General features: G+C 44.3%; 2 protein-coding genes across 2 annotated transcripts in view; one reads left to right on the forward strand and one right to left on the reverse strand.

Moving 5' to 3' along the window:
- The first annotated feature begins 11617 nt into the window (after positions 1 to 11617).
- On the forward strand, positions 11618 to 20710 carry MYOG (myogenin). Its single transcript, XM_063119764.1, has 3 exons — positions 11618 to 12172; positions 15849 to 15930; positions 19858 to 20710. The coding sequence occupies exons 1-3, from the start codon at positions 11618 to 11620 to the stop codon at positions 19977 to 19979; spliced, it is 759 nt and encodes a 252-aa protein (XP_062975834.1). The 3' UTR covers positions 19980 to 20710.
- Positions 20711 to 22524: 1814 nt separating this feature from the next.
- Positions 22525 to 24733, reverse strand: part of PPFIA4 (PTPRF interacting protein alpha 4) — a 145175-nt gene continuing 142966 nt past the window's right edge. Inside the window, exon 30 of the mRNA XM_063144338.1 lies at positions 22525 to 23233. Coding sequence (XP_063000408.1) covers positions 23184 to 23233 — 50 coding nt within the window. The 3' untranslated portion in view covers positions 22525 to 23183. The remainder of the gene's footprint in view (positions 23234 to 24733) is intronic.

The raw sequence follows: 24733 nt of genomic DNA on the forward strand, positions 1-24733 counted from the left end.
ATCAATGTACATGGTGCTGTACAGCGTAAAACAGTAAATAGCAAGACCCTGCCGCATAGGCTTACATTCTAATAAAATCATAGTAAAGCAATAAGGAGGGGAAGAGAATATCACACTATGAGCTACCTCAGTTCATTTCTGGGCTCAATTCAAAGCACTGGTATTCACCTTTAAAGCCCTAAATGGCTTGGGACAGGGGAGTTGAAGGATCACCACTTCCCACATATACCTATCTCCATCTGGACCCAAAGCCTCTTCTCCAAGTGCCCCTGCAAAATGAGGTGCAACAGGAAGCTAGAGGGCTTTTTCGGTGGTGGCACCCCAGTTGTGAAATGCCCATGCCAGAGAAGTTAAACTGGTACCCACATTATAGTCTTTTCAGTGCCTGGTGAAGACTTTCCCACCGATGTATTTATATTTTAAGATCATTTTAGTGCTTTTAGTTCTGCCCTGTTAATGTGCTACTGGCCAGTTCTACAGATCTTAATTTTATACTGAGGTTGGCTTTATCCTGTTTGGCTTTTAGTTTGTGTTTTACTTTTCATGCTTCTATTTTATTTTATTTTGTTAACTATGTGTAGGGGCTAAATACGGTGAATCTTTTTGCTTTATTGCACTATTAAGGCAGGATGCATGGGAGTACTTCACAATCAAAGCAGATTATAAGGTGGAAAACTTCTGAGTCCTTTGCATGCAATTCACAGTGATTGCACAGTATAACACTGGTGTGATGAAGCTCTTTTTAAGCGTATCTTCAAAGCCGCTGCTGGGGTGCAGGAGCAGGATTTGAAAGAAATGTTTACATCTGCTTACATAGCAAAAACAACAACAACCGTGAAAGCTTAGCGCTATGGGGATAATCCGAGGGAAGCAGGTAGGTGGGACGAAGCCTACACAGAGAACACTTGTTATTGGGCACTATACAAATACTTATCGATGAAAAACAATCTCTATTTCAAGCCTTTTAAAAGCCGGTCTCTTTTTTTCTCTCTCTGTGAGTGAACATAGGGGCAATATTTCTTGCCACACCTCAATTTAAATTTGACAAGGCTATGAGAGGGACAAATAAAATAGCTTCACAAGCCAGATTTGGCATGAATTGGCTATCCAGCAACCAAAGCATAACTTGAAGCTTGATCGCTTATCGTAGAATAACTGATGGCGAATGCATCACCTGTTTTCATTATACTTTAATAGACATTGCATCTGTCTTGTAATGTGCCTTTACCCATGCTGAATCTTTGATTTGGAGCTTTACATATTAATAAATGTATTATATAAAATATATCATATTTTATGATATAAAATATATCATATTTTAAGATGTATGAATAGGCATCATCTTTCTCCTTGGCCACAACTGTGCATACACCACTAGTTTTGTTGTAGGGATACAGCTGCTACATCGAGTACAGAAGTGAATACAATAGCCCTAATATTTACATATTATTATTATTATTATTATTATTATTATTATTATTATTATTATTATTTATATAGCACCATCAATGTACATGGTGCTGTACAGATAACACAGTAAATAGCAAGACCCTGCCGCATAGGCTTACAATCTAATAAGTTGTAGTAAACAATAAAGAGGGAAGGAGAATGCAAACAGGCACAGGGAAGTGTAAACAGGTGCCGGGTAGGGTGAAGCTAACAGTATAGAGTCAGAACAAACTCAATATTTGAAGGCTATAGGGAAAATCCGTCGCTTGATGTGTGTGTTCAAATCTATTTAATTATCTCTACACATTTTTGCTAGAGGGTTTGTCTCTGGGACCTACCCTACCTGTACCATTGTTAATTGGCCTTGGTAGCTTGATGTGTTCATAAATCCTATGGTGATGATGCATCACCTACAGCTGACATTGTTACCGGCCTTCTGTTTACACCAGCAGGTATTCAAACTGCTTCACAAGCCACATGAACGCGAACACTGCTTGTTCATCCACCATGCAGTCCCTTGTGGCATTGGCAAGTGAGTCATGCACTAGCCTGTTGCTCAGATGTCTCATATATTTGCATCCATTATTTGCCAGCTTTTAATTCCATCTCAAGACAGTCAATGGCGGAGGAAAGAGGACGTTTGCAGACATGCCTGCTGGCCGGAACGGGCCCCGAGGGAGTCTGCACAGTAGCAAGAATCACTCGCTCATGCTGATGCTGCTCCTGTTAAGCTAGTCTGTTTCCAATGCACCACCATGGCGATCAGAGCTGGCATCAGGGGCTGACATGGTCGGAAACCTGCTGAGGCCCATGGCTCACCAGGAGGGGAATCTCCCACACTGCCCCATGCCTACGTTTCCCTGCCCCTTGGCAGAAAGTAGGTGGGTAATAGCAAGAAGGGAGTCAGGGTAGGGGACAGAGCCTCATTCCGTTCTACGAATGACTGGGGGATGTTGGCACAAGTGAGTGTCAAGCATCGTTCCCCTGGGGGGAATGTGCTACAATGTGTATCAGATCCACATTGTAGCACAGCCTACATAAGCCTTCCCCCACCTGGCACCCTCCAGATGTGTTGGGACTGCAATATAGTCCAACACATCTGGAGGGCACCAGGTTGAAGAAGGCCGACTTAAGTGAATGATAATAGGAAGCACCTGAATAAACCTTGATCAATTCAAATCCCCTTACCCAAGTTTGGGGCAGGAATGTACACACAGGCAGGCCTTGCTGTGATCCTCAGAGACCTGTGGAGAACTTCAACTGCAAACCCCTGAGGCCTGAAGGCAAACCCTGCTTCTGGTGGTTTCCTCAAAAGCTTGTGTTTCTTGGGGGGGGGGATAGATGGGACTCATCTCTGCCCTGTGGTGAACGTTCCTCCTTGCCAGTGAGCTGCTTCCACTACGGTCCCTCCAGCCGCCCTCCCTCTTTTAACACAGAAATGTCAGCCCGTGACGGATTGGAACACGTTCGCCTCTTGCACACACAGTGTTGCCTTTGTGCTGTGACCATCAGCGAACATTCATCATGGCTAACCTGACAGCTGGCAGCAGAGCCCTAATCCTGCAGGCCAGCTTGGAATGATGCAGCCGCCTCCACCCAGCAGCCTCGTCCTGATGCCGAGGAAGACGGAAAGAGCTCTTGCCCATACGCAGCTCATGCGTTAGCTTCACTGGTCCCTCGGCCCTGCTGAGTGCCATCGCTTCTGGACAATATGCAACGATAAGGGCTGGTTAGACAGGACCCATCAATGCCTCTTGCCTCTCCCTGGCAGTAAAATTACCACCATAACAAATTAAATGGCTAGCACTTTACTTCACTTTCAGCAGCCTGAAGCAGCCACCTCACTCTGTTGCTCTCTGTTGTACTTGCCTGAACCGTCTTGAATCACTGGTGTAGCAGCAAACCTTCCTAGGGGATATTGTTGCATCAGGTAATTTTCAAATATTTTGTTCTTGAAAATCCAAGTCATTTGTGTTGTCCATACTTGTCCCGATGAGCACTTCTCTTCTGAATTTCTCAGCATTCAAGTTAGCAGTATTTCATAAAATGGGTGCTAACCTTCCCACAGTAGAACTTCCTCTGTGTAAGCATGTATAGGAAGGGTGGGCAACTTGTGACCATCCGGATGTTTTGGCTTACAACTTCCATAAGCCCTAGCTAGCATAGGCAATTGTGAGGGATGAGAGCAGACAGAGCAACTTTGGGGCATGCCTGCTGGGGATGATGGGAGTCGCAGTCCAACACATCTAGAGGGAAACCAGGCTATCATCGAGTATCATCAACAATTTTCAAAGTAAAGATGGAACTAATGCATCATAGAAAAGTGTTCAACATCAGCATATTATTATTATTATTATTATTATTATTATTATTATTATTATTATTATTATTATTATTTACATTTATATACCACCCCATAACCGAAGCTCGCTGGGCAGTTAACAAAGATTAAAACACTGAACATTAAAAAACGATATACAAAATTTAAAACCATAAAAAGCATAAAAACAGATTACATATCCATTTAAAACAACTATTCTGAGTCAGTTAAAAACTCAATATATGCTGTTAAGTGTTTGGGAGAAGAGAAAATCTTGACCTGGTGCTGAAAAGATAACAATGTTAGCGTCAGGCAAGCGTTGTCAGGGAGATCATTCCAGAATTGGGGGGTGGGCACACTGAAAAGGCCCTCTCCCTTGTTGCCAGTCTCCGAGCTTCCCTCAGAGTCGGCACCCAGAGGAGGACCTTAGATGTTGAGCATAGTGTACAGGTAGGTTTATGTCAGGAGAGGTGTTCCATCAGGTATTGTGGTCCCAAGTCATATAAGGCTGTTAAAACCAGTTCCTTGAAGCGGTCTCAGAAATGTACAGGCAGCCAGTGCAAGCAGGCCAGAGTCTGTCATATATGTTCGAACCTTCTGGTTCTGGTTATCAATCTGGCCACTGCATTTTGCACAAGCTGCAGCTTCTGAACCATCTTCAAAGGCAGCCCCACATAGAGCTCATTGCAGTAATCTAACTTTGAGGTTACCAGAGTGTAGACAACTGAAGACAGGTTATCCCTGTCCAGATGGGGGCGTAGCTGAGCCACCAACCAAAGTTGGTAGAAGGCATTCCGTGCCACCAAGACCACCTGAGCCTCAAGTGACAGAGATGGTTTTAAAAAACCCCAAGCTACGAACCTGCTCCTTCAGGGGGAGTGCAGCCCTATCCAGAACAGGTTGAACACCCCCATCTGGTCAGAAGAACCACCCACTAACAGCATCTCAGTCTTGTCTGGATTGAGTTTCAGTTTATTAGCCCTCATCCAGTTCATTGTTGCAGCCACATCCACAGCCTCACCTGATGAAGATGAAAAGGTGAACTGATGACAACACACTCCAAAATTCTGGATGACCACCCCCAACAGTTTCAGGTAAATGTTAAACAGCATGGGGGACAAGACTGACCTCTGTGGAATCCCATACCAGAGAATCCATGGGGCCGAGCAATCCTATAGCAAGACCAGAAAATGCTTAAAAGAGATGGTGAATCTCTGAAAGAAGTACTTTTGTATGTGAGAGCCAGAAAACAGTCAAGCTTATGTATCCTATAATGAGCTACAAGAAGTGAGTCCTGTGGCACCTTAAACATTAAGAGACTTCATGAAGTGGGCAGTAGTCCATGAAAGCTTATGCCTAAATACATCTATTAGTGGACCTCTTTGACAAACCTATTCCAAATGTTGGGTGCCATCAGCAAGAAGGCCCCAACTCTTGGGTCCACTTGCTGTACAGTGATACAAGGTAATACAGGCAAATACAAATCACACATTACGTTAGATGCCTAGTGAGTTGCAGGACTCCTTTTTGTGTTTGTGATGACAGAATAACAGAGCCTGCATATATATCCCTTTGGTGAAATAAACCTATGGTGAAAATAATAAGCCTTTGGTGAAAAGCTGGGCAAATTGCAAATTTCACAGAACATGCTTTTCTTTTCTTTTCCCTTCTTCTTTGTTTATTTCTCATGCTTTGGGGACAACATAGCAAAGACAATTTATACCAATCTTCAAACTTTACAAGATTTTAAACTCCTTGACGGATTCTTCTCAACCGTAACTCTCCTGTTTGTTTTGTTTTTAAATAGTCGTATTTGTAAATGGAGCTTCCCAAGGATGCATCGGCCTTTGCCAATTTCTGCAGCTTGGGGCCCGGTGGGACACACGTCCCAATGCAGATCTGACCCAGGGAAGGGGCGGGGGGACAGGCACGGATGTGTGCTGGAGCCGTGGAGCTGTTTTCCAAACGGGGCCCCGTTTGTCCCATTGCCCATCCCCCTTCCTGTTCGTCTGAAGCAGAGGGGGGCACCACAGGGTGCATTTCCACATGAAAGGAAGAGAACTGGGGCTGAGGGATTTGTGCTTCTTTTCCGGACTCTGTTGTGATCCATGGGATTCAGAGATCTCTCCTGCAAGTGAGATGATCAAGGCTTCTTTCCCTGCTCGTGCTTAATGTACACACCGGCTCTAAGGGTCTTTTTAATCTTAAATTATTTGTCACACTCATCCTGTTTTTCCTCCCAAGAGTACAGAGGGACTTACATAAACATAGGTAAACTATCTCTCTTACTATCTACATTTCAACATTATATCTTTCGTGCCCAGCCTACATCGCACCTCCCCTTGTGGAAATATGGACCTGGTCAACTCTAGGTCCATAGAACCTTTTTATTCTCCCAGTATTTTAACACTTAATTTTAACTTAAATTTAAATTTTACTGTTTTAACTCTGTATTTTAATTTTATATCAATTTTGCTGCGTGGTTTTTATTCTGGTTGTGCTTTTTATATTGTATTGTGTATTTGTGCTTTTAACCTGTTGGTTGTCTTACTTACTATGAATTTAATTTTTGTGAACCGCCCAGAGAGCTTCGGCTATTGGGCGGTATAGAAATGTAATAAATAAATAAATAAATAAATAATAGGGCTGGAAAAATTCCTGCCTGAAACCCTGGAGAGACAATGCCACTTAGTGCCAATAATAGTGGGCTAGATGGATGGACGAAAGGCCCAACTCAGTATAAGACTGCTTTCTAATGTTCCTATGCCTTATGAGAATATGCTACAATTGCAGCAAATATTCAATAGGTCTGTCCTCATCTGAAATCCCCTCAGAGGCTGAAGAATCTGAACAATGCAGATAATATTAAAGACTGTGACTTTGGGGCTGTCTATACACAGCCAAAGCCTCACAGTGGCTGCAAATTTGCAGTGTGTCAGTTATATGACACAACTGAAGATTCGCAACCACCGTGGTGCACTTTGAAAAAGTCAGAGACTTACCCTGACTTTTTAGATGGGAGCGAGGTCAGTATGGCTCTTCCACCATCTGACCTCACTCTGGGGCCAATCCGGGGGGGCGGTCCTGGTGGAAAGCAACCAACAATTGGTTGCCTTCCACCAGGAAGATACCCGAATGGCCACCCCAGAAACCCCGCACTCCATTCTTGGCATTGGAATTATCCAACGCCACCCCTGGTAAATAAAATTGTGGGGCTTGGGGGGAAGGTGGCGCCAACTCTGCGCCATGAAGGCAGCCACTTTGTTTAACTGGATGCTTATAATCTCATTAGCTAGATCATCATAGAATTGATCAGTTATGTGCATTTAATGGCAGGACCTTCTCAGTGGCAGCACCCTTGCTGTAGAAGTCCTTTCTGGTAGAAATTCAGCTGTCCCCCATGCTGCTGTTGTTTAGCTGCCAGTTTAAAACAAATGTAATTGTGCAAGGTTTTGGAGTACAGGCAAGCGCTGTATTTGTTTTTCTGTTGATGTTGCTGATGGTCTTTTGTTGTATTTTATTATATAGTTGTAGGAAAATTCTGAGAGTGCCTTGGACTGCAAGAAGATCAAACCAGTCCATACTCCAGGAAATAAAGCCAGACTGCTCACTTGAGGGAATGGTATTAAAGGCAAAACTGAAGTACTTTGGTCACATAATGAGAAGACAGGATACCCTGGAGAAGAGGCTGATGCTAGGGAACGTGGAAGGCAAAAGGAAGAGGGGCCGACCAAGGGCAAGATGGATGGATGATATTCTGGAGGTGACAGACTTGACCTTGGGGAAGCTGGTGGTGGCGACAGCCGACAGAAAGCTCTGGCGTGGGCTGGCCCATGAAGTCACAAGGAGTCGGAAGCAACTGAACGAATAAACAACAAAAAGTTGTAATTTTATGATTATGAACTCAGATGACAATGTATGTGTGTTCTATTGTGTTTCATTAGCCTCTCTGGGAATGGCGGGATAGAAATCAAATCAATCAATAATTGTAAATCAGCACTTTTAGTACTCAAATGATGGCTGAAAATATGAGAGGGCGGTTTTGATGAAACCCACAAGCATCACCCCCTGACTCATCCAATGCTTGACTGACCATGCTCCCCATAGGCTTCTAAAACCAGGAGCTAGGGGGACCACCCCAAAAAGTAAGGGGGTGGCCTGCCTCTGCCTCCCAGCCCATATTTCAACCACTGGAACTGTAATAAGCAAACTTTTCAGTCTCCATTTTATATTATTTTTCCAGATAGCAGATGCAGATCTTGAGTAACACCAAAAGACAAAAGATAGCTTTCCACTGGCACTTATTTACAATTCAAGGTATGCTATTTAACACCACTTTACATATTTTGTACATGTCAAAAAGGTTTACCTATCATCCAATTTTAGAAGCAGATTCATCATACACTAAAGATACAAACCTCAAACCACTCATTGTAGAATAACGCCACTGGCATCAGTAGAACTGCACAAGAGTTCGGAGTTCTTCCAAACTGGACTGTGGTGCTTGGGCTCTTTTTAAAACTTATATTGTCCTTTCAGCAGTTTTATATCTTGTAAAACTGTCTGCCTTGAGATGTCAGCTAGTGATGCTCTCTCAGCAGACAGAGGATTTGAGTTTGGGGATTCGGTTACAAAGACCCTAGGCTAGACAAAGGATTTGCGTCCCTTCTGCAGCTAAACTTGAGACTAAACATATTCTTCAGTCCACTGTGATACAAAATCCCACTCAATGGCAAAGACTAGATGGACACCCCAACTACATTCTGGAATGGCAAAGTGGCTGCACAGCATAGTCCAAGCTGGGCAGTAAAAGAGTTCTGGGAGACAATGGAGTAGCTCCAAGGTTTTCTCACCCTGCAGCACTATAGCATAAGCTGGACTGGTTGAATCACCCTCTTCTACACAACTATTAGAAGGTGCTGTTGCTCTGTCCTCTATTTCACCTCTTCACCACACATGACCATGTGATATAGTCACACACTGACCCAGTCGCATCTAACAGCCAATTCCTGGGTTAAACGACTGGGTTGTTATGTCCAAATCCAGAAACTCTGAGTTGTTTAGGGGGTTAAACAACCCAGAGTTAACCCAACTACAAACCATGGGCAATTGTTGGGTTATCTCGGAGTTGTTTAACCTCTAAACAATCCAGACTTCTGGGGGCCAATCTACACCAAGCAGGATATAACACTTTAAAAACGGTGTGAAAACGGTATTTGTAATGTGTCCTGGGCCTGACCAGTTGTCATAACCATTATAAACCATTATAAGCAGTAGTGTAGATCCTGCCTGGGTTGAAATATCACTGTGGATTATTTATTTATTCATTTATTTTATTTGTATTCATATTTCTACCAAAAATGGCACACAGGGTGGCTTACAGAACCAGCTAAAAATTGATTAAAACAAAGCATTAAAATGTAATAAAAACAATTACAGAAAAAATATTATTAAAAACAACATCCAACCCACTAGACCCACGTACAGGTTAAAGACTTTAAATAAAGCAGTCTTTGCCTACTGGCAGAAGGACGACAAAGAGAGAGCAAAGCTAGCCTCCCTTGGAAGGAAGTTCCATAGCCTGGGAGCAACCACTAAAAAGGCCCTCTCTTAGGTCGCTACCAAATATACCTCTGAAGGTGGTGGTCTTGAAAGAAGGGCCTCACCAGATCTTAGGAACTGGGCAGACTTGTATGGGAGAAGGCAGTCTTTCTAGAAAAGACTAAAATAATGTACACTTACAATTGATCTGGGGTGGCATATTACTTTTCCTGAGTAACATTTTAAGGCAAAAAGCACAGCTATCACAAAGCTTCCTAGGTTGAATACAGCCAAAATGTTGGGTGAGGGAGGCTAATACATTCTCAAACCAATGATATTTATGCGCCATTTAAAATTAAACATAAAATGCTGGTCTTCTCCGGCAGCTCAGTTATGAACTTCCCAAAAAAAGCCCCAGAGCTCTCTGATGACTCATAGGCTGGTTTGACTTCTAACTGTGTAGGGGCAGACTTGAAACATGCTAGAAATTTGCCCAAAGTTCCTCCCCATTGAGCTTGTGGGCTGAGAAATGTGAATAAAATAGAAAGTCCCTCCTGTTGGGAGGGGGATTTTGAAAGGGAAAATATTGTCACCTTTTTTGCTGACATTCTTTCCGCTGACTGGTCCCTTAGATGGTATTTGGCCTAGAGAAAGGCTGTACCCAGATGGGATGAAGGGGTGACTGGCAGGCTCTTCCAGCCCCGTCTTGTGCATGTTGACTCAGGCTTAAGCCCCAGAGAACCCAACAGGACTTCTTTCCTGGCAGTAAGCAACTTCCTTGACCATAGGTCCTGCTGGATGGGGCTTATGTGCACTGTAGTCCAAAGCATCTTGGAGAATGCCAAGTAGCCTACGCCTGGGTTCAAATCCCTGCTCAGCCACGAAGCTCACAGGGCTGTTCAGGCAAACCTTTCTTGTTTGCTTTCCGCCTACACTGCCCTCTCTTTCAAGAGTATGTCATAATTGTTTGCTAAGGTATTTGAAGCAACAGAGGCTAAGAACAGCATTACTGTGGCAACTAGTGCAGGCTCATCTGCACCCATCCTTGCTATGCCCTTCTTCCTTCAGAAGAACCTAAGAAGAGTCCTGCTGGGTCATTCCACAGTGGCCAACACCTGATACCCACGGGAAGACCACAAGCAATCATTTGCCAACTGTTTTCCAGGTGTTATTTTCAAGGTGTTGGTTTTAACCTCCAAAACTCTAAATGGCTTAGGGCCTGGCTATGTGAAGCATGGCCTAGCTCGGTATGAACCTGATTCGTTATTAAGCAAGACGGGCCCTTTTGAAGACACACTCACTGGCAGAGGCCCATTTGTCAGACATGCAGAAAAGGGCTTTCTTAAGTTCTTAAGAAAGGGTCCACCTGCAGAATCACTTCTGGCAAATTAATTTTGTATTATCTCTTAAGCATATTAAGAATGCTTGTATTATCTCTTAAGCATATTAAGAATGCATTCTTCCTTTATAAGCCTCACACACCTCAGTGGGCCATGGCCATTCTTGAAAAAAGGACATTAAGTGAATAACAGACACAGCAAGCATGGCCAAGTGCAGATAAAGAACCATAAGAAGGGAGAGCAGCCGGGGGCTTGACATTTGCCATCCACAGTCCACACCTGGACCACAGACTGAGCAGGAATACAGGTCAGGTAGTCACAGCCTGACTATATATAGGTGAGAGCTATATTTCCATTTAGTTCTTACTTCTATACATATAAAGTAGCATGTGCAAATGTTATGCAAATAGACATGCTCTTTTGGGGGGTGATGCATTTCCTCCTTTTGGGGTGGGGGCGATGCGACAGCAGCCACCCTACCCTACAGCAGGAGCCGAGGTGTGGGAAGAGGCCTGGCTCTTCCACTAAGGAGAACAACCAGGCCTGCCTTTGTGCCTGCTCTTGTCTTGCTCCTTTCCAGAAGGGCTGGGGAAGCCTTGGGGCTGGCAGGGAGCAGTAACTGAAAGGAGCAGATGAGACAGGAATGCCGCACAGAGCTGCCAGCTCAGGGAGCCGACCGATCATCAATATCATTGTAGGAGAGCAAGTGAAAATAAATCCAATGGGGCCGTTGTTTGAGAGGCGGCTGGGTTTCTCTGGAGCACATGCCAGCCCCAACATCCACTCTCCCCCCCCCCCCATCCTTCAGCCACAGCACTGCCCCAAGCAGCAGGCTAATCCCCACTGGGAGAGTACATGAAATCAGATGGACAAGTTTTGATGCGAAGCAGCAGCTTAGGGGCAAGCTCAGGTTTCCTGGAGGTTGGCTATATTTATCTCTGTGATTTAATGCCCGCACGGGGTTTAAATGCCACCAAGCAGTTGGTGTGAGGGGCCGGAGTTTCACTCCCCAACACAGGCTCTGCCTTGCCAGACGCTCGCCATGGAACTCCTGGAGACTAACCCCTACTTTTTCACAGACCAGCGCTTTTACGACGGAGAGAACTACCTGAGCCCTCGCTTGCATGGCTACGAGCAAACGGCCTACCAAGACCGGGCGGCCATGAGCCTGTGCCCCGAGGGCAGGGCCGGGATAGAGGAAAAGGCTTCGGCCCTGCCGGACCATAGTCCTGGCCAGTGCCTGCCCTGGGCGTGCAAAGTGTGCAAGGGGAAGAGCGTCTCCATCGACAGGCGTCGTGCCGCCACCCTTAGGGAAAAGCGCCGGCTGAAGAAAGTCAACGAGGCCTTTGAAGCGCTGAAGCGGAGCACTTTACTGAACCCAAACCAGCGGCTTCCCAAGGTGGAGATCCTGCGCAGTGCCATTCAATACATCGAACGCTTACAAGCTCTGCTCAGTACCCTCAATCAACAGGAGCGGGACCAGCGGGAACTGCGCTACTGCAACACCGGCAGCCAGCCAGTGGTAAGTGCCAGGGGAAGGGGGGGAAGCCCACAGAAAGTGCCCATGTTCTTCAGAGCACACGCCCCAAGCAAGTACAGGCGCCAAAGACTCCTGTGCTCAGCCCCTCTTACTCAGTCACTAATTTGGCCCGTGGGCATCCAGCAGCGAGACGTTCTGACGTTTCAAGCTGGGTATGAGCACCAGCTTTTCCAGCTTCACTTATTAGATCCCATACCATACCTATCGAAAGCTGCAGTTCTCTGTAACCAGGGAATAGGATGCACAGCATTTCTCTGATATATCCTGACCATTTATGCAGGTTAAGGCATCCTGAGTGCTGTCTCAGAGAAGTCAGTATGAGCTGAAGGATTATTTCCTTGTGAAATAAAGAGAAGGCTATTTTAGCATAATTTGGCTATATACATTATTTTATAGCAGCCTTTCCCCAACCTGCAGCCTCCAGATGTGTTGCCTACAACTCCCAGCATTCCTTGCCTCTGGAGATTATGGGAGTTGCAGTCTAACACACCTGAAGTTGGCCAGGTTGGAAAAAGGCTGTTTTATAGCCTTTATTCTTTCAACATATGTTGTTAGTTATCCACTATATGTTGCATTCTTGCATTGCTTTCCCCCCCTAAATACAGATGTGACCATCCTGGCACCTCTTTTGTAAATCCACTGAGCACATGAAGTACCATTCACCTATTGAAAAGAGTGCAATGCAATTGTAGTCATCAAAGCCTATCCGAAAGACGTTTCAAGGTGGGCACGAAGCAGGATAAAGACTGGCACAACTCGTATCACCGAAGCGACTAGTGAACAGAATTTTATTCAACAGATGGCACTTCAGAAGCAAGTTCTAGCACATGTGCCAATGAGAAGGGATGGGGGGGGGGAGATTGAGAACTGACACCTGTTGAGTTCAAATGGGTAACTGGATGTCTCCATTTAAAGATGCACAAGGGCATTTGGGTACAGACCTGGACCTTCAGTCCTAAGGGGCAGAACACTGAATTAAAGAGGAACAAATACATGAAAAGCCTTCTGGGCACTTCCTATGAAGTTCCCCAGCTGCTGTCTGGAACTAGAAGATAACCTTCAGAGCTGGTGGCAGCTTATTCTTCCTCTTCTCTTCTCTTCTCTTGTTGTTCCACTACAGTATCATGCGTTTTGGTGTTTGCTTTGTTTTTGCTTTACTAATATATCTCCTAGCTTTGATTAAACACCAAAATGAAGCCTTTTATTCTTATAGGAAATTCCCAATTTTTGCATTTTGGTAAAAGAAGCAGTGCCCGGCTGTTACTTAGCTGCATGCAGCCCACGGTGGCACTTCTGTTGACCAGCACTGGATGGGTGTCGTTACATTCCCTACTTGGGAAATTCTCCACATGATAATGCATCCATTCCTTATGGTGGCCCAATATCCGGAATGGGGTGGCAGACGTATCCCAGGCACCAGTGGGCCACTGTGTGGGATATTTTGCGATAAATGACATACACGACTCCCCTTCCAGTACCTGTCCCATTCTGTAAACTTGCTCACTGGTTCTATTGGAGCAGGTGAAGCACAGCCCATACACTCCCAGGAGGGTGACCACTTATAAATTGTGGGGGGTGGGAGAGGAAATCCATCACCCCCAAAAGTGAACAGTGACTTCTAGGGCATTTGCATATGCTAATTAATACATATAGATGCAAGTTTAGAAATAATTATTATAAGGTAAAGAGAAATACAGTCCCTCTTACTGCAGTGTGGAAGACTGTGACCAGGCGACCTTATGAGCCTACCGGTTCAGTCTGCTGTTCAGATGCTAATGACTGATGGGTAACAATTCTTAAGGTTCATTATTTTTAAATCAGCATTGGACCAAACAGCCCTTCAAATAGATGACACTTTCAAATAGAGGATTGTCCTCTGTAAAATAGGCCACCCTACACAGTGCTAAACCACTCAGTAATTCTTTTTAACTTCAAAGAGCTGCGTGGCTCCCCACCCCCCACCCCTTCCAACTACCTTATCATTTCAAAAGTCTTTACTTTACTCCATTGCAGCTCTGGAATGCTCATCCAGCCTGATATTAAAAAAGAGAGAGAGAAAGAGAGTTATGAACAGCTGCAAGCTATATTCTCATTCTCATTCTCTCTGTCATTCACTCACACACAAACACACACACACCATGGCTACGCAGTATGTGCACACCCACTGGCACTGAGGGGGGATCGGCTCTTGCACGACTGGCCCTCGATTCATGCCTGTAGAACTTTAGTTCCAACATACATTTAGGGCGCAATCCTAGGTGCGTTTAAGCAGAGAAAAGGCCGACAACTCCCAGCTGGCCCCAGCGTTGTAGGTCTTTTCTCTGTCTAAACATGCATAGGATTGTGCCTTTAGAGCACTTTTTTTCCAATTGACAAAAACAATGCAGATCACAGCTAGAAGAGAAAGTGTTGCTTGTCTCTGAGTTGTGGACCCCTTTGGATTCAATAAAATAGTAATTTCTTTGAAGACATAACCAACCAAATAAAACCATACATTGAAATAGGTGTCTTGCATGCACATTGGTGAGGCAAATGCACAGCCACGCCCTTGTGCACAGTATCAGCCTAGCTACATTCAGCACACGTCACAACAAGCCCAGGGCCCCATGAATCTGCCTGTGGTTCCTATCAACCTTGTACCTCTTATCAATGGCGTAGTGGCGCCAGGGCTGACAGGGACACAGCACTGGCATTTCTTTATTAGCAGGCATTTCTTTATTAGCAGGCATTTCTTTATTAGCAGGAATCAGCTGCCTGCCACCCACACTCCAGACTTCCCTGTTCCCTTTGAGCTTAGCTGCAATCTTTACAGTAGCTGGGGGGAAATAAATCATCTCAGCAACAATGCATTGCTCCCTGTTGTAATGCAAAGTCTTGTGGGCTGGCTTGGTCTTGAATGGGCACTCAAGACCCCTTAGCTTTACAGAAGACCCACTCCTGGAGGAGATGAAAACTCCTAGAACTGGCTTGTTGATCTGATCAACACAACAGCCTGAATTTTTGGACTCTCCTTCGGGGCATCACTATGGGGGAATGCCATAATGAGTAGCTGTCCTTCAAAATTTACCACTACACCACTGCTCCTTATTAACTAGTGAACCACAGTCACCTCTCCACCAAGATTTGCCTGGCTCATGCAATGATGCTTCCAACCCCTGTTCAGCCTTACCCAGGACAAGAATTAACCATGCCAAGTATTCAAGCACACAGTGCCCATCACCCCCCTCTCCCAGATTATGCTAGGTTTCATATCATCGTTTTTCTGTTCCCTCTTGAAAGCCAAGCTGCATTAAGCAAGAATTAGTGGGTATTCTGCCTAGCCTGTTCCAACAACAACACCTGCTAGGAACACAAATGGATGCATGGCAACTTGTTATCAGATTGCCCTACCCAATTCAAATCCCAGGTGACGCTCTTTAGTGTGGTCTCACACTGCCTTTGGGTTGTCAACTTCTTGTCAGCATTTTCATTAAGGATCACCTGAAATATCTGAACAGGTGAGGCCACATTCTTTGCAAATAATATAATTTCCAGGAGGAAGAGGGGATGCTAGAAAAAAGGACTTGCTTGAGTCTGCGAAGTAGAGAATGTGAGGGTGCAGTCATAGTGAGGAGTTTGAAGATGAGCAATCCTAAAGGCCTCCCCTTTCTGATCCTAGGTGTCTAGTGACCATGGAGCCAGCAGCACTTCATGCAGCCCAGAATGGAGCACCCAGCTAGAGTTCAGCACTCATCCTGGAGGTAAGCAAAACACAACAATGCTGAGTCATCTCTGGAAACTCAAATATCCAATCCAATTGCTCTTTGGAGGTCAGGTTCCACCACATCACCAGCCAGCATCACCATGCCCAAGAACTCCTTTAATCTCTCCTACTCCCCTCCATCTTGCAAGCACATGCATGTTACTGATGTTTTGTTCCATGGAGCTAGAGGCAGAAAAGCCACACACAATAGTGAAGCTTCTGGATTTTGTAAGAGCTATGCTGAATCAGACCCAGGGTCCACCTTATCCAGCATTCTGTTCACACAGTGGCCAACCAGATGCCTGTGGGAAAGCCATAAGCAGGACATGAGTGCAGTAGCACCCTCCCACTTGTGTTCCCCAGCAACTGGTTTGCAGAGGCAGGTAATATATATCATATATATACTGGAGGTAATATATATCATGACTAATAGCTATTAGTATCCTCCTTATTATGGAGAATAAGGCTAACTAGGAAGCAACTACAAGCCTGGTGAAAGCAAACCTAGAAGACTACTTCCAGCCATAGGACAGAGATAGTAACCCATCGTCCAGTTTTCTAAAATAGAAGTGCCATGTGTGACTTAGAGATCTTCCTGGGAATTGATGCTCTCTAGAGTGCAACTCAATGTGCAATCCTAGACATGTCTACTCAGAAATAAGTCCCATTGACTTACTCCCATCTAAGGTGGTATAGGATTGCAGACTAAATCTCATCATTCAGTTTCTAAAAGGACGTAAATATAAACCAACTTATTATTTATTATTACATTTATATCCTGCCTTTTTGCTCTTGTAAAGAACTTAGGGCAGCTTACATGTTCCTCTCCCTCCTCCATTTTATACTCACAACAACTCTGGGTAGTAGGTTAGGCTGAGAATCAGTGACTGGCCCAAAGTCACCAGTGAGCTTCATGGCTGAGTCAACCCAGATCTCCTGAGTCCCAGTCCAACACTCTAACCACTACACCCATGTGTCCTTGTGTAATATTTTCAAGTACCATGGTTTTATTTCAGTTTATCTTTCATAGGAGCACCCCAGCAAGTTATAATGCTAGCCTTAAAAATTATTAATCAGGCCCTGAGTCCCATCACTTGGTAATTGCTACCAGTACAATTACCCTTCACAAGTGCTCCAACACCATTACACTCACTCCCATTTAAACCTGGCTCTTTGGTCTAAACTGAAGAGGGCTACTCTTGACAACCCAAAGGCAGTGTGAGACCACACTACTCTGCTCCAGATGTCACCTACTAGGGTGCCCATGTGTCCTACTTTGCAGAGGACAGTTCTCTATTTGAAGGTGTCCTTTATTTGAACTGCAGCTTAGTGAGTCCCATCTCCTCTGGGTTCCTAGCAATGGGTGTGGGGTGGGAGCTGTGTCCTGTTTTATAGAGGACAGTCTTCTTGTTGCTGTTTGAGGATACTCCTCTTTCTGAAGGCATCCTCTGTTTAAAGGGCTGTCCAGTCCAAGTTGAGTTTAAAGATAAAGAACTGCAGGAAGGGAGAACAGGCCGAGGCCTTGACATTGCCCATCAACAGTTAGCATCTGGGCAGCAGACACACAGGTCACATGGCCACTCCAGCGAGATTTTTTTTTAAAATTATAGTAATTCTTTCTAAATGTGCCTTTATCCATCTAAACCAGCACTGGATGCTGGGAGTTGTAGGATTTTTTTCTGTCTAAACATGCATAGTTTTGCACCCTTAATAACATAAAGTATTGATTTTAAAGGGCTTCTTTCCATGTGGCCTGCCCAGCCATCCACATATCTGTGATTAATGTGTGTTTGTATGTGGGACCACTGGTAATTTTAACCTCTCCACTGGTATGCCTATTCTTTAATAATGCATACTGGGGTCTGATTCCCACATTTTGAGATGCAAAAAATAGAGGAAAGTATAGACAAGAGCTTCAACAAAGAATCCAAGCTGAAACCAAATATTACTATGAGAGACCACCAGTTAAAGTTTGCTTTGTTTATCCAAGATAAACAGATGACAATACCAAATACGTGTTTTAAAAATTACAACCGAGAGGATATTTGATTAGGAAGATTGAGGGTAATGCTTGGCTGGAACTCATCAGTATTTATTAAGTGTATTATTTATTCTATTTATTTGTTACATTTATATCCCACCCTTTCTTCCAAGGAGTCCAAGGTAGCTTACATGATCTTCCTCCTCTCCATTTTATCCTCACAACCACCTTGTGAGGTAGGTTAGGCTAAGAGTCAATAACTGCGAGATTCATGGCCTAGTGGGGATTTGAACCAGGGTCTCCCTAGTCCCAGTCCAACATTCAAACCACAACATCACACTGGCTCCCACATTCAAATTAATAACACATACATTTTGCAAGTGAGGGTGATCCAGTGATGGACAGAGGGTGGGTGGACTCCTTTCTTACAGTCCTCAAATAAAGAACAGGTGGTAACAGAAATGACTTCTGAGCCTAACAGATTTTTAACAGTCTTGATCATGTTCAGAGGTATTTCAGACATTGAATTCTGCTCATTTTTTCCTATTCAGAAGCAATCAGGTGGAGCAAGGGACAGAAGTTACTGTTCACCCACCACAACACTGAAGTTATTTTTGGAACCCAACTTTCTCTATTATTATTATTATTATTATTATTATTATTATTATTATTATTATTATCATCATCATCATCATCATCATCATCATCATCATCCCATATGTTTCATTCCAAAGAACCTTTGAGGTGGCTGTCATCTATATCAATTTTAAACTTCATGAACACTAAAAAAATATAATAAAGCTATACAAAACTATCAACATTCCCTTGAGTAGTAAAATGATGACATCATAAACTCAAAGCAAAATCATTTCTTAAAAAAATCAATAGCCCATGCCAAAAAATAAATGAAAGTGTTGTTTAGCCAAGCAGCAGCAGAATGCTATCGAGGAGGCCATCAGGGCCTCTCAGGATAAGGAATTCCAAAGCCTGGGCATAACAGAGGAAGATTTTTTTCTCTAGCCACTTCTGCAAGCAGTGAGATAAGGAGCTGTTTTCTTCCCCTAGGATTGGAGCGGATGGCCAGGCTTGCAGAAGAGAAGATGGTCTATAAGGGTGTTTGTGTACTTTGCCTTGCCAATAGCATTATCTCTTATTTTATCTATGGCACTGCGAGAATAACAGTCTTAACTTGTTGATGTAATGTATTAATTCTAATTTCTTTGACAATGACAAAACAGAAATATTTATTTTAAAGGGTTGTGAGTCTCCCTGTTTGTAACCATTATTACTTTTATTCATTCGAATGGATTGTAAAAGAAACCCCAGGCTTATGGAAAAAGGATATTCTGCACATATTAAATATGTTAACATCGAAGGTGAAATTTAATTGAAAATGCCATTTTCAAAATGTCTAAGGGCTTTTACAATATGAAGCAATTGATAATAAGCAGTATTCCTATGCATGGATGTTTAGATATTCAACAGTACTCAGTACCCCCAATGGATCCAACACAGTACTTCAAGTATTACCACCACTGTGCAAAAGGAGAAGAGATATCAGAAGAAATAAGCGAGAACAGATTCCCTTTTGTAAAAAAAAAGTTGGTACTAGCCTCAAGGGATGACTGGGAATAGAGAATGAGATGGGGATCTTTTTGCCATTAAGGGTCCAATCTTATGCAGGTTAAGGCCTACAACTCCCAGCATTCCCCAGCCAGCACTGGGGAATGGTGCGAGTGTAGGGTTTTTTTCCAGACTAAATATGCATAGGATTGTGCCCTACGTATATTAATACATCATTATGAAGGAGATGGTGGGACGCCTTTCAGACAGACAAGCACTAAGCCAGATTCCAGCCACAAGTGGTTTGAGACTTCTTGTTCAGCAGAAACTGGAATCTCAGAGAAAGCCACCTGCTTAAGGTCTCTCCCTTGTTCTCCACAGATCATTTGCTGAGTGATGATTCTTCGGAAGATCGCAATCTTCACTCTCTGTCTTCAATTGTGGACAGTATCGCTGTGGAAGATGTGGCTGTTGCGTTCCAAGAGGAGAGGGCTCAGAACTGAGGATGCGGAAAACAATGTCCATCTCTCTGTCTTTTTTCAAATCATCACCATCAGATCGTAGGGTAGAAGCCACATGATACTAGGACTTTACAATTAGGAAATGTTGCTCTCCTCACTAACACTGGATGATGTTCCAAATGGAGAAAGGTTCTCCTTCCCAACTAACAGTGGATGAGGTGTTATTTCCCAAGCCAGTCATAGACGTTAACAAGTGAAGTCACTTATCCAATTCCATATGCCTGAAAAGTGGTTCTACTTCCCCCACCCCCATCCTCTACATCAGGAGCAAGCTAATGAGATAGATGCCTAACAATTATTTAAATATCTGCCTGATTTCCAGAAAGGTAGATTATTGTGAATTCATTGATGATTTATGGATCTCATCCTCTGGAAATTGGCTGATCAAAGCATTTGATGTATTATTGGGAACACTAATTAAGGGTGAGAGAAGTGATACCACTTCTGCGTGTTAAGGAAGGATTCCGTTGTGGCTTTGTTTTCTTCCCTGTTTTTAGAAGTTTTGTTTCCTTTGGGGGCCAATGGTATTATTATTATTAATAATAATTTTGTGGGTGTGTGCAAGTGTGTGTATTTTTTTAAAAAAAGATACTATCTGACCAACTTCTTTTGGTAGTTTGCAATTTCCAGGCACAGAAGCCATATAAAAGGCTGCCACTGAAGTCTTTTCTACTGTGTGGAGTTGACATTTTTGTATTTTTGCTAACTTATTGTGAGATTTTTAAAATAAAATAAAATAAAATGCTATTCTTTTGTTGGAATTTATTTTGAGATGGCATTAAAAAGAGGTTTGGTTTCTCTTTGAAAGTAAGGAATTAGAATCACCCCTGAGGAAGAGTTTTAATACTCAAAATCTATTGGGCATAAATGGTCTTCTGTGCAAATCCTTTGAGGTCTCCTCCCCTTTCATTCCAACATACGGCACTTCTCCTTGGTCCCGCTGTCAAAACAAATCAAGGCAAAGTATGACAGACGGTATCAAGGGGGCAATGCAGATGTATTGTTAAGTGACAGATACCCAGCCTGACATGAAGTACTGTCATAGACCCAGGGACGTGAAGTAAACTGCTCAAGGTCATAACCAGAAACTATATAGAAGCAAGGCTAGAGCAATCAGGAAACTCAAGTGAAACAGTGATCTATGCAGAAGCAGAGACGGTGGGCAATTCTTACTCACATTTTACAAGTAAATCTTTTTTTGAGTATAAGAGTAAAGTGTGTCCCCAAATTTAATCCAAAAGAAGTGGGCTTAAGCTATCAGAAGTCTGGGGAACAACTGCCCTAGTCTGTTGTGGACATGGCTGGGTGATCTATGTAAGGTCAGCATAAATAGTGTGTGGCTTGTTGATCAATCAGCACACCTGAGACTCTAGAACTTCTGTACAGGCATCCCCTTGAAACACAGGGCAGGACGCCCCATGCAGGTGCTTTTGTGTGTAAGATGTATTTTCTCTGGGCCTCTATTGGCAGAATGACAGGTTGCTAAAGGGCAACACTGAGAAGTCAAGGGGCCAATCTGGAGCGCAGTATAAGGAAAGGTATCAAACTGTCACACATTCACCCTTGCTGGGGTACTCCTAGCTGAATGGAGAGGAAAGTGCTATGCATCAATACTCAAACAGGTGGATGGTACAGCCTCTGTGTTTCTACCCAGCTCTCCCCGCCCCGCCCAGTTATGATGCAGTTGAATGGGGCTAAAATGCGCTAGTTAGCCACTGGAACCATAAGAACATAAGAGGAGCTGAGCTGGATCTGACCAAAAGCCTATCAAGTCCAACATTCTGTTCATACAGTGGCCAGCCAGATGGCAATGGGAATGATGCAGATGACTAATGGGCCAGTTAGCCATCATTTGCAGGCAAAACATGTATTACATGGCTACGGTCACCCCAGGCATTAGAACCGTCTTCTATCAAAGGGTTGTTCCAAATTGTGACCATGTGGCTCGAAGCTAGTTGTGGTTGAACAGAAAGAATTTGTATTAATGCAGAAGAGAATTATGAATCAATCAGCCTTGCTTTAAAATCTGGTTTATTGGAACACACATACACCCATTCCTGACCTGCTTGCAGGGTTTGGAATCCATGCAGTACCAATATGACAAAAGAAAGAGGTTATTGATATAAAGGGATCACTCTTTAAATTAAAAAAATATTTAATACTGTATTAGGCAAGTCGTACACCAAAAAGACATTGCAACTGTACAGTCTCTTGGATATTGCACTTCCAAACAGCACGGTATGAGTATAGGGCATTCCAGCCACCAAGAAATACCACATCAGTAATAGGGGGCCACACAAGGCAAAAGGCAGCATGAGGAGACAAACAGATCCTACCCTAGAGGGGGAGAAACAGTAACAGCTAGGAATCTTTTGGATCACAGGCTACCTGTAAATGCAAAGAGAAGAAAGGGGGATTTTATGTTTGTCCACAAGGGAAAGATAGGCATTTACTGTGTACCCAACAGAGATGTGTGAGGACATCACTTGTACTCCCAACATCTGGTTTCGTTTCATACGTGGACCTGGGACCTGGAAGACATCCAAACTTGCGTGGCAGCTCACCTCCCTCTCCTTCCATCAAGCACTAACCCATGCTCTTTCCAGCCCTGGCCCTTTCTGATCTGAGGACCAATACTGTCCGTGGGCAGAAGCTCCTCATTACCTGTGGCATGGTGGGGAGCCCCAGCAGAAGCCTGGTGTGCCTGGGGGAGATTTCCGAACTGGACTTTCCCATATCCTCATTGTCTCATCTCCTTGGCGATTGTCTCAGTGGGTCCAAGCTGTATGGCAGGAACAAGCAGCCGCTGCTGCTCTCAGGCATATTGGTAAAATGAAGCACAGGCCGATCATGGTACAGGAACTGCTGCAGGCCAGCATTAAGGTGCCTTCTACGTCTTACCAGACCTACGTCAACATCACCGCATCACACACAGGACAGACTTGGGGATAGAAAAGCCTGTTCTTTCTCTCAATGAGAGTGTGTCTAAAGCCAAGGGAAGGGGGAGGTATAAATGGGAAGCCACAGATATAACTGGGGTTTAAGGACACCAAACAGGAGACCGGAGGGGGGGGGCATTGTGTACAAGCAGGAGGAAGAGTGTCCTTTTGGCCAAGTGGCCTGAAATGGTTGGCCTGTAGCTTCTGTTCTTTGGAGCCAAGGAGCAAGCATAGTCTGGCCTCTGGCCTACTCCCGGAAAGCAGCCAGTGTATAACCATATAAGTAGTGGGAATGTGCTGCAAAACAAACAAACAAACAAATAGGTAGAGAGGCTACGTTAAACATGAGAGGATGTTGTGCTGTGGCAAATCTGCTCTGCACCTGTCCTTTCATTCGCATCTGCCAATCTCACTTTGCTGTACTATAGCAGCTGGGATTGTCCAGGCATGAGCCTGCAAACATGACAGCTATGCTGTTACAATACTATCAGCTTCACTGACTAGGCAGAGGGAACTGTATCTGGCAACAAAGGAAGGCAGGAGAAGAGCTGCAGCATTTTGAATGGGTATTAGGAAGGACTGAGTCAGCTTTTCAATCCTCCCATGGCTCTGTTCACCAGAACCAGCTCCAAAGGGGGGCACAGTCATAGAATCATAGAATAGCAGAGTTGGAAGGGGCCTACAAGGCCATCGAGTCCAACCCCCTGCTCAATGCAGGAATCCACCCTAAAGCATCCCCGACAGATGCTTGTCCAGCTGCCTCTTGAAGGCCTCTAGTGTGGGAGAGCCCACAACCTCCCTAGATAACTGATTCCATTGTCGCACTGCTCTAACAGTCAGGAAGTTTTTCCTGATGTCCAGCTGGAATCTGGCTTCCTTTAACTTGAGTCCATTATTCCGTGTCCTGCACTCTGGGAGGATCGAGAAGAGAGTTGGGCATCCAAGACCAGCAAAGGACCCACTGCTCCAACAACCGCCACTCTCACTTTGCGTAGAGTCAGCGAAAGTGGGAGAGAATCCTCAGTCTGCACAGCCCACTTCTGCCAGGTTAGTAGATCCTGCTACGGTCGCTTTGCCTGGGAGCCCCTAGAATCCAGGAGCTGGCACAAAGTCTGCTAGTCCCCAGCCTTTAGCAAAAGATGTAGAGTCCATACTGATCAGCAGGGAAGTGCCCGAAGGAGTCCCAGACACAAGCGCAGCGACAGTTGATTCATGGGTTTTGACTCCAGAACCTCCAATAAACAAGGCCAAGTCTGTTCTTGTCACTGAAAGCTCCAGTGGTGATGTTGCCTTAGGGAGGAAGGCAGGAAGTCTGCTATCTTTATCCAACAGCTGTTATGTGCATTTCCATCGATGCCTCCCCAGCCCCTATTCAGCACATTCCTCCTCCCTCCTCCTCTTTGTTACTATGACCCATTAAGATTTCTTCAACACTTCAGGCCCTTGCGTCTCTTGGCTAACAAACTCACAGCACATAACCTGGCTGACTAGTATCTTACTATGCAGAGAAGAGATTCTGCAATAATCTGGAAAAGGATAAAGTGCCCAAGTGGCTCAATGGCAGCAGTTACTCTGCCAGTAAATGGGCCCTGATTGCAAACACCTAAGTTAAACTCAACTTGGAAGACAGGTGTTGTTGTTTTTAAAGGCAGCATCTTTGGAAAGAACGGCTTGATGATCAAGCTGAATGCCTTGGCCTAGATCAAGGATGGATCCGGATGTTTTGGCCTACAACTTCTATCAGCCCTAGCCAACACAACCAATGGTGAGGCCTGATGGAAGCTGTAGGCCAAAACA

Source organism: Elgaria multicarinata, chromosome 1, assembly GCF_023053635.1.
Source record: "Elgaria multicarinata webbii isolate HBS135686 ecotype San Diego chromosome 1, rElgMul1.1.pri, whole genome shotgun sequence".
NCBI classification, from domain to species: Eukaryota; Metazoa; Chordata; class Lepidosauria; order Squamata; family Anguidae; genus Elgaria; species Elgaria multicarinata.

Bases quoted from the DNA above. Each gene is read 5' to 3' on its own strand.
- MYOG (XM_063119764.1), top strand. From the start codon at position 11,618: ATGCCACCAAGCAGTTGGTGTGAGGGGCCGGAGTTTCACTCCCCAACA. The intron at 12,173-15,848 runs GTAAGTGCCAGG...TTCTGATCCTAG, and splicing joins ACACCGGCAGCCAGCCAGTG to GTGTCTAGTGACCATGGAGC. The intron at 15,931-19,857 runs GTAAGCAAAACA...TGTTCTCCACAG, and splicing joins GTTCAGCACTCATCCTGGAG to ATCATTTGCTGAGTGATGAT.